This window comes from Ictalurus punctatus, chromosome 6 (genome assembly GCF_001660625.3).
Source record: "Ictalurus punctatus breed USDA103 chromosome 6, Coco_2.0, whole genome shotgun sequence".
Classification (NCBI taxonomy): Eukaryota; Metazoa; Chordata; class Actinopteri; order Siluriformes; family Ictaluridae; genus Ictalurus; species Ictalurus punctatus.
This window is the reverse complement of record NC_030421.2, coordinates 2849912-2860675: the sequence shown is the minus strand read 5'-3', so window position 1 is coordinate 2860675 and position 10764 is coordinate 2849912. Positions and strand designations below refer to the sequence as shown.

Genomic DNA, 10764 nt, shown 5'->3' with positions numbered 1-10764 from the left:
AGATATTTTTAAATAAATTAATTGACTGGGGGGATTTTTTTTTTTTTTTTGGCACCGCAAATGACCAACACTTTGGTACTTATTAGTACTATTAATACTTTGGGACTATTACTAGGAATTAATTTGGTTTTTGCAGCATTGCGTTTCAATTTTGGTCCAATCTTGGCAAATCGTCTTCAATTCCCAAGGCTACAATGGTAATGTGATGAACTTCAAAATCCTCCATAAATAAAGTCAGGAGATTGTCTAGGCCATGCAAGCACCTTCACATTTACTCAAGAAACCAGTCTTGAGTCATTCTGGCTGTAGGTTTGTTGTTGTTGTCTTGTTGAGATGTTTATCTTCTCCCCAAATTTAGTTTCTTAGCAGTAGATCAAATTATACTCTAATATCTTTATCTATGGGGGTAGTGGTGGCTTGACGGTTAAGGCTCTGAGTTACTGATCAGAAGGTTGGAGGTTCAAGCCCCAGAACTGCCAAGCTGTCTCTGTTGGGCCCTTGAGCAGACTCTTAACCCTCTCTGCTCCAGGGGGCGCTGTGTCATGGCTGACCCTGCGCTCTGACCCCAGCTTCCTGGTATGTTGGGATATGTGAATCTCATCTGTCATCAATATCTCTCACCAACTGGAGACTACAGCCTGGAGATCACTGAGGACGGTACCACTTGAAGTACCATGGAAATGGTTTTGGACGTCAAGTCCACATGGACGTTCTCGCTGCGGTCGCTGGGACTACGGTTGTAGTGATGGCCTTGGGACTGCGATTACCACATGCAGTTTTACACTCGGGTCTCCTTTAGTGAACAGTGGACTAGTTCAACACACAGACTCCATATAAAACCATAATGAACTTTCTTTTACTCTCACACTATCCGTCGTGACCCAGATGAGGACGGGTTCCCTTCTGAGTCCGGTTCCTCTCAAGGTTTCTTCCTCGTATCATCTCAGGGAGTTTTTCCTCACCACCGTCACCACCGTCTCGCTCAATAGGGATAAACTCACACACTTAAAATCTCTATCCTGTGTTTATATATTTCTGTAAAGCTTCTTTGTGACAATGTCCGTTGTAAAAAGCGCCATACAAATAAAATTTTATTGAATTGAATTTAATTGCAAAGAAAATAATTTCACTGTGTTGTAATGTATATATGACCAATAAAGACTCATTATCATTATCATTATCATTATGTCTTGGTACATTGCTCCATTCATGTTTCCTTCAATGACGTGTAACACCGCAGTACCATTTGCTGAGAAGCATGTCACGATGCTCCCACCTCTGTACTTCATTGTCGGTATGGAGTTCTTGGGATTATACACACAACCTTTCTTTCTCCAAACATGACGAGATGAATTCCAAAGAGTTCTATTTTTCTTTTCTCTGACCGGAGTTTGTTTCAAAAAAGTGGTGATTAATGTAAATGTTTTAAGACGCGCATCTCTGTGCTTTTTGTTTTTAGCAGAAGAGTTTTGTATGGGGTGCAGGAATGGTATAGTGTATAATAGTGCAGTACTTCCTTATTATTAATAGTCTGAGAGCGTGTTTGGAAACCTTACATGGTGCACTTGTCTGGGGATGATTTAGTTGTGGTACCACAAACTTTCCACCTACAGTACATGTTATCAAACAGTTGTACTGACAGGGATATTTAACTATGACTCTTTTAAGAGAATTTTAAGAAGCTCCTTCACTTCCACCACTTTTATGTATATCTTCCCAAGCAGTGTATGCACAATGTATGAATGTACTGTTTGTATGCATTTCTCAGCATCATGTAGGGATAGCATATCTTTTTTTTCCATCCACCCATCCATCTTCTATACCGTTTTATCCTTTTCAGGGTCACAGGGAAACCTGGAGCCTATCCCAGGGAGCATCGGGCACAAGGCGGGGTACACCCTGGACAGGGTGCCAATCCATCGTAGGGCACAATCACATACACATTCACACACTACGGACACTTTAGACACGCCAATCAGCCTACCATGCATGTGTTTGGACTGGGGGAGGAAACCAGAGTACCCGGAGGAAACCCCCGCAGCACGGGGAGAACATGCACTCCACACACACAGGGCCACGGTGGGAATCGAACCCCCGACCCTGGAGGTGTGAGGAGAACGTGCTAACCACTAAGCCATGTCTTTTTTTTTTTTTTTTTTCTTTCTCAAATTATAATATGCAGTTCAAATGGAAGGGAATCTGTTGAACTACTCATCACCTACGTATATGTATGCTCTGCCATTTAGGCTAGATAAAAGGCTTTCAGGCTACTCTCTTGGCACACACCGTCTCTGAAACTGCGTCCCTGAAACTCATAAAGTTTCAGGCGTGGAATAACATTAGAATTTTTGATTAGTCTGAATGAATGAATAAACGAATGCACCTTAACTAACATTGTGACAGCAGAAATCATCTGAAGCAATACTTATTCCTTATTTATATTCACTTTAATTCAGCTTATTTATTTTGTGTATTCATGTTAATTGACTGAATATTTTAAAACGCTATTTTCTTTCTTAAGGTTATATCCTATTTACAGCCCTAACCATAAACAAGCAGTAAACTGCCTAACAAATATGTTCTCTGATACTTTGAATGAGTCTCCACCTGGTGGTGAAAGTAGTACTAACAAATTCACCAAATCACCTTTTCAAAACTCCACAAACACGTGTTTTCCTCTAGAAGTTTCTGTGTATACTTGACATACTAAATATTTTTTAGTTACTGTCCTTTAGTTGATCGTGTACGCAGACTATTATTGATACAATTCAGTCATTTTTTTATTCACTCTTTCCATGGCATGGAACATTGAACAGTGCTGCATTGTAGAAAAGAACATTTTATCCACAGACTCACACGGCGAGCTGGAGCTCTGCCAAAACTCATCACTTCAGCCACCAGTCATCTGCAGGGGCATTGGTGGTAATAATGTTCCCAGGAAAAAGGGAAGGCTGGTTTGTGAGCACATGCTGGAAATGGGGCAGGTGATGGCCCTAAAAAGCATTATCCAGGAAGTATAGCTTCTGTGGTCTCCTCCCTGATAGGAGAAGAGTTAATGCAGGAGACTGAGTGCATCAACCTTGGAACCTGGTTGATATGAGATTGAAAACTGAAACAAAGAGAAGAAAACAGCCTATGTAGCTTGTCTGGGGGTAAACTGCTTAACCCTACAGTGCTTCACGCCAGTGGCTTCATTCCTTTAAACCCATTTTCTTTGCAAAAAGCCCTCTGTTGAGAAGAAGACCAATGGGTGGTGCTTTGGGGAGTTTTCTTGTCATTGGAACAATCTGTCCCAGAGGTATCAATCTCTGGGACAAATAGCAGTGCAGAGTCACGCTGGTTTAGGATGGGAGCAGTGGTGAACATTTTCACAAGTTGTTGGAAGGTTTGATCAGCGTGTGAATTCTAGGCTTGGTTGTAATGGAACGGTAATGGAGATGAATTCATGATTTCAATTATGGTGCTTCTTATTAGGCTCAAGGGGATGTTCGATACAGGAGAGAAAACATTGTAGGGACCAGATAAGCCCAAAAATGATGGGAAAATTGTGTGAGATGGTAATCAGAAATGAGTGTTTAAATTATAACAGACATATATGATACATGACAGTGACCTTCCAGTGGGTTGGCCATCCAGAGCATGAAAACTTCAGAGGCTAGCTACAGAGTTCTTTGTATAGGCTCTGGTTAGTAAAGTGTCCTGTTGCTCTTGTAACTGGGCTTCATCCATGATTTGTATCCCAGATCCTGTCGGGAAATTGCATGGGTTTGGATGCAAACTCAGGGTTTTATTTAAAAAAGATCTAAAAAGAAACAACCAAAGGGAAGGCAGACATAATCTGCAAACATACTTAGCTAAGCAAGGGCTAAATTGTACACTAAAACAATCTATACTGTAACCAGGCTGGCAGTATCAGAACGAGGGCTTGAAATAATCATTTGTACGAAGTAGACGTCACAAAGAATTGGAATTTGACGTGTGAATTTGAAGCTTTCTGGTACTTGTGAACAGGGAAGTTGAGTTCAGTCCACTGACTGAGTGACCCAATGTACTAAGCTAGGTGTTTGAACAAATTGTTATCAATTGTAAGTTGGTTTTGTACTTTAGTCTAATCATTACGAATGCATGAAAACATTTCCAAATTGGGCTGTAGAAATATATGCTTTTGCATGTGGTAGCATTCGAAGAAGAAACGCCATGAGAACCAGATTTACATTACAGTTTGGTCGACAATGAGAATTGTTGTGCAAACTTTAAGAAGGGTTTGCTTGTTAGCAACTGTATCGATGTGTAAATGTGTCAAACCTCAGCTATATGGAATACCCCAACCAGAATACAGCACATGAAGACTTAATCATCAGCACTTGGCTCTGTAGCTCTTTCTGAGTTTGGAAACTACAGTGTGATTTGTCATTTGTTTTGAGAGAAAATACTGATGCCCTTGAGCAATGATGCCCTTGAGGAATGAGGAGCTGATATGGGTAAGCAGGACACACACACACACACACACACACAATTTAGTTAAATAGTATAAGGTATGAGCGGTAGTGCCTGGTACTTCTGGTACTGTTGATCACTTTGTCTTGCACATGAGAACACCACCGGAACTACGACTAGCGTAAGTTTAACGCTAATTTCTCTATAATGTGATCGTAATAATCATTCGTGTCCTGTGATTACAGAAAGGACTTACTGCTTTTTCTTACTATTGATGAAAAAGATATTAGTCAAGAATGTCTTAATCAAATTCTGGTGGAATTGTAGTTTAGTAAGGAACCTTTGGGACGCCTTTAAATACAAATCATTCGTTATTTGTATTTATACTATACTAAACTTTGGTCATTTTATCATTATGTAATAATACAATGATCTACTGCCTAGCTGAAAGATTTACATTCTGATAATACAAAGTGAAGTGTATCTTCTAACAAGCAAGTCGTTTAATTAAAGACACAATGTAGCTCAATCAACACAAACTCATCGGATTTGGACTGGTTTACGTTTTCTACCTGTCGAACAACTTTCTTCTTATCAATATTATTATTATTATTGTTATTATTATTATTAATAATAATAATAATAATAATAATAATAATAATAATATACATACTTACTTACTTACTGTATATTATAATGACTACTGTATTATCACTGCTTCATCTTGCTTAGTTGTAAAATAAAAATATGAATCATTTTGGAATGACATGTTTAACATAATCTAAAATACGTGTTTATATAAACTAAGCTATTACAGTGTACCACTACAGAATAACTGACCAGTCTTCAAGTAAAATCTTGTAAAAAAAAAAATAATAAAAAAAAAAAATAAATAAATAAAAAGACTTTTTACACCGGGGCTAAAAAGTAGATCTTAAAAGTACATTACATTACGGCGTTTGATAGACAGCTTTATCCAGAGTGACTTGCAATTATCTCATTTATACAACTGAGCAGTTGAGGGTTAAGGGCCTTGCTCAAGGGCCCACCAGTGGGAGCTTGGCAGTGCTGGGATTTGAACTCACGACCTTCCGATCAGAATTCCGACGCTCACTCACCTCAAAAGACATCGGTAATACCATTAGGGCAGTATTGCAAGTTAGCATTTTTTTTTTTTTTTAAATAAACCAGCAGAATAAATTATTACCTGAGTTATATCTAACATACAGGGCCACCTTCAAGTGCACATGAGTCTGATGTTTGATCAGACAGACTGGCATCAAATGAATTCGAAAAATGATTTGCAGATATTTTGAGAGTCTTTTATCTCTGGAGCCCAAACAAGATTTCTTACAGTGCACATGAACATGTCCTTCTCCTTTAGCTAGAGTTACCCGGCCAAAATGCACAATTTCTGTATGTTGGGGAAAGAGTTGCTCTATTCCGATCTCTTAGCGCTTTGTTTGTGCAGGGCTGTGATGTGAGCTTTCTCGCTCTAAGGTAGCAAGCTAGCTGGTTAAAACTCGCTACACACAAGCTGTTGTTGAACAGAAAGAACTACTCTGCTTTTATATTTCAGTACACTGATGTGTGTGAAAACTGGAGCATAATAATGTCTGAAACTAGCAGCTCCCACTGTAAATTACTATTACAAGCTAAGTCACAGTAGCTCAGAGGTACATATTAAAAAAAACAAAAAATCTTTCTTGAGTATGCATGCATACTGTTTGCACAATAATAAACTTAGAAACTACAAGATTACATTACTTGTTGGCAATACTAGTCCTGCACTAATATTGGCACCCACAGTAAGTATGAGCAAGGAAGGCTGTGAAAAATTGTCTTTATTGTTTAACCTTTTGATCTTTTGTTAAAAAAAAAAAATCACAAAAATACTCTGCTCAACAATTATCGGCATCCCTAGGAATTCATATGAGAAAAATATATTTTAAGTGTATTCCGATGGATATTTAAAAAATAATTTTTAGCACACCTGGGGGACTAGGAACAGGAAATTGTTCAACCATGACTTCCTGTTTCACAGGGGTATAAATATGAGGTAACAAACAGGTCAAATTCCCTTAGTCATTCATAACAGTGTTTAAGAACAAGGAATATATGGGAGTCTATAAGAAAATAATACAAGCATTGAAAATGCACATTTCCACCATCAGGGCAATAATTAAGAAGTTCAAGTCAATTGGAAATGTTATGAATCGAACTGGAATTGGACGCGTGTCTATATCGTCCCAACGCACTGTGAAGAGGACGGTTCGAGTGGATAAAACATCTCCAAGGATCACAGCTGGTGAACTGCAGAAGTTAATTGCGTCTTGGGGTCAGAAAGTCTCCAAAACTACAATCTGAGGTCACCTTGTGAAGTCACAAAAAGCCTCTACTCTCATCCAGAAACAAACTCGAGCGTCTTCAGTGTGCAGACACGACTGGAACTTCAAACGGGATCGGGTTCTACGGTCAGATGAAACCAGAATAGAGCTTTTTGGTAATAAACACCAGAGGTGGTTTTGGCGCACACAGAGAGGTAGCCATATGGAAAAGTACCTCATGCCCACGGTTAAATATGGAGGTGGATCTTTAATGTTCTGGGGCTGTTTTTCTGCCAGAGGACCTGGACATTTTGTTAGGATACATGGCATCATGAACTCCATCAAATATCAACAGATATTAAATGAAAACCTGACTGCCTCTGCCAGAAAGCTTCAAATGGGCCGTGGTTGGATCTTCCAGCAGGACAATGATCCAAATCATCATCAAAATCAACACAAAAATGGTTTACTGACCACAAAATCAAGGTCCTGCCATGACCATCCCAGTCCCCTGACCTGAACGCCATAGAAAACCTGTGGGGTGAACTGAAGAGGAGAGTCCACCAGCGTGGACCTCGAAATGTGAAGGATCTGGAGAGATTCTGTATGGAGGAACGCTCTCAGATCCCTCACCATGTATTCTCCAACCTCATCAGGCGTTATAGGAGAAGACTCAGAGCTGTTATCTTGACAAAGCGAGGCAGCACAAAGTATTGACTAAAAGGGTGGCAATAATCATTGCCCACCTATATTTAACAAAGATATTTTTTATAAACCTGTGTTGTGTTTGCAATTCTTTGATATCCATGAGAGCAGAGTATTTCTGTGAATTTTATGAACAAAAGATCAAAAGGCTAAACAATAAAGACAAATTTTCACAGCCTTCTTGGCTCCTATTTACCAAGGGTGCCAATATTAGTAGAGGGCGCTGTAGCACCAGGGTAAAACCCAAGGGCGAAAAGTCTAGAGACTCCATTTTCTGTTCCTTTAAATTATAAAGCAGCATCTCACTCCACAGAGACTCACGCCTGTGTTTTTCTTTTTTTTCTTTCACCCCTATGCTGTCTTCTTCACTAATTAGATGACAACATCATCTGATTGGTCCAACGTGACCCTCCACCTGCAGGATTCATTAACTCATGCTCTGAATGATTTCCTGAAGCAATGGCAATGGAACAACACACAGGCTGAACGTGACCTAAACGCCCGACTGGCTGAAGAAAACCTCGACAACGTTATCTGGTACCTAGTGGTAATGATCGGGATATTCGGCTTCATTGTCGTGGCCATTCTAGTGAGCACGGTAAAGTCCAAACGCAGGGAGCACTCCAATGACCCCTACCATAAGTACATTGAGGGAGAATGGAGTTCCCAGCCTCAGATTCAAGGATACAACCAGAGCTACGTCATCTCCAACCCAAGCACCAGCACCTTTGATGGACCTGGCTCACCTTGACCTTCACTCTCTGCTTGAAACACATGTGGATTGATGCATCATCTCTAGCTACTTGATTTCTGTGATTGTATCAATGTCCGTTGGCATTAAGCACCAAGTTCAATGATGAAAAATATGGTGATGGTCAAAAGTGATGCATCACTTGGGCTGACATTCTTATATTCATAAACAAATAAAAACAATAACTGTTTTGCAGACATCATGGCTTGATTTCTTCAATATAACAAGTGCACATAATGTGTAGTGCAATGTGCATTTTATCCTCAGTAGAATTGAATCCATCCATCTTCAACCGCTTACTCCTTTTCAGGGTCACGGGGGAACCTGGAGTCTATCCCAGGAAGCATCAGGCACAAGGCAGGGTACATCCTGGACAGGGTGCCAGTCCATCGCATATACACTCACACACCCATTCATACACTACGGACACTTTAGACACACCAATCAGCCTACCATGCAGGTCTTTGGACTGGGGAGGAAACCAGAGTACCTGGAAGAAACCCCCACAGCACAGGGAGAACATGCAAACTCCGCACATACAGGGCCACAGTGGGAATCAAACCCCCATGCTAACCATTAAACCACCGTGCACCCTGAAATTAGAATAATATTAAAGCAAAATATAGGAGGGCAGAGTGGCTTAGTGGTTAGCACGGTTGCCTCGCACCTCCAGGATTGGGGGTTCGATTCCTGCTTCCACCCTGTGTGCCACAGACATGCACTGTAGGCTGATTGACTTTTCAAAATTGTCCATAGTGTGTGAATATGTGTGCAATTTTTGCCCTGCGATAGGTTAACAACCCGCTCAGTGTGTCCCCCAACTTATGCCCCGAGCTCCCTGGGATAGGCTCCAGGCTCCCTACGATTCCATGTAGGATAAGTGGTATGGAAAATGGATGGATGGATAAAATGAAAGAATGTTTGATTCCTTTTGCGTTAACTCGTCCGTAAAAAATAGCAAAAATTTCCAAAAGAACTAGATTTCCAAGAAGAATAAGACATTCTACAACATATAGCATAACCTCCACAGCGCCCTGATCTCAACATCATAGAGACTTGCAGAGACAGAAGCAAGTGAGAGCCATTGAATCATAAAGAAATGTGGATATTTCTCCAAAACGCTTGGATTTCCTACAGTGGATTTCCTTATAAAACGACACTACAGTGTAACCAAGAGAACTGGTGCGGTTTTAAAGGCGAGATTTGCTTTAGCTTTTGCCCTACTTCTGCTCTTTATACTGATTTTTATTCTTCATTTTGTGCCTGAGACTTTTCACAGTATCATATAGCATATCAATCACCATTTAAAGACTGGAATCCAACTAAATGACAGAATATATGCTCAGAGTTATCCATGTAGGTTCAATGGTAACACCTAGATGGTAAATGGTCTGCACTTATATAGCGCTTTTATCCAAAGTGCTTTACACTGTGTCTCATTCACCCATTCATACACAGTAGTGGACCTACCATGCAGGGCGCTAACTTGCCATCAGGAGCAACTTGGGGTTCAGTGTTTTGCCCGAGGACACTTCGGTATGTGGAGTCACATGGGCCAGGAATCAAACCTCCAGCCCTGCGATTAGTGGACAACCCTCTCTACCACCTGAACCACAACCACCCACAGATGACAATGAGAAGCACTGAGTATCAAGTTTCCTGTGCTACAAATAACACCAGAAATATTCATCATGATCACTGACCATATTCATTGGCAAACGATTAAAATAGCTATCATTTTAAGATGGAAAGACCTTAACAAAATATATATATATATATGTTTAGAAATTTCAGAACTTTCAGTAACTAGTCATGATGTCTGGTAATAATACTTTACATTTGCAAACTTCTAAGAATAACGAATCATTATATAATCATATATCGGAAATCTACTGTCTCCATGGCAGAACAATAATGTTTAGTTGCTTTTGCTAAGTTGCAGCTGTCTGGATCAAATCTGGCAGTCTCCTCAGAGGGTTTCTCCAGACTCTGAGGGTCACTGGGGTAAGGCAGCAGGCTTCTTGAGGAATGGATTTATCTGTGGCCAATTAAGGAGCTAATTCGCCAGCTGTCCTGTTTAAATGACTATTTACGAAGAGAACTCACTCTGTCACTTTATCCATCTACACACTCTTGCATGCGTGCGTAAAGTTGAAGGCCTCCACTGGTAGAAATTCCTGTTTGCTAATGACTACTGCGATCAGTAACTTCATTATCAAACTCATCCTGCTCCTCCAGTATGTGACTGTTTAGCTAAAGTATGCTGAGATACACATTCTTACACACATCTTACATAATACGCACATACTATTTCTTATTGCATGCACACACACACACACACACACACTGGCACTGAGCAGTTCATTGCCAGGGCTGTGTGCACTTAATTCTGTCTACTTTCCAGTGATACCGCAAGTTTATCAAACAGCCATGTTCACCTCATGATAAAATATAATTTGTATAAGCATAGCCAGTGTTCTACATTGTTCCTGCCCCTCGCAGTTTAGCTGGAGTATTTTTAGCTATGAAACAACTGGGCTCCTA

The 10764-nt window shown here is 40.2% G+C and overlaps 1 protein-coding gene across 1 annotated transcript; it reads left to right on the top strand.

Annotated features, from left to right (window-relative positions):
- Nucleotides 1–7845: 7845 nt before the first annotated feature.
- On the top strand, nt 7846–8220 carry LOC108267018 (potassium voltage-gated channel subfamily E member 2). The gene has a single exon (XM_017470892.2). The coding sequence runs from the start codon at nt 7846–7848 to the stop codon at nt 8218–8220; it is 375 nt and encodes a 124-aa protein (XP_017326381.2).
- Nucleotides 8221–10764: the final 2544 nt, after the last annotated feature.

Excerpts from the sequence above, each read along its gene's own strand:
- LOC108267018 (XM_017470892.2), top strand. The coding sequence starts at position 7,846 with ATGACAACATCATCTGATTGGTCCAACGTGACCCTCCACCTGCAGGAT.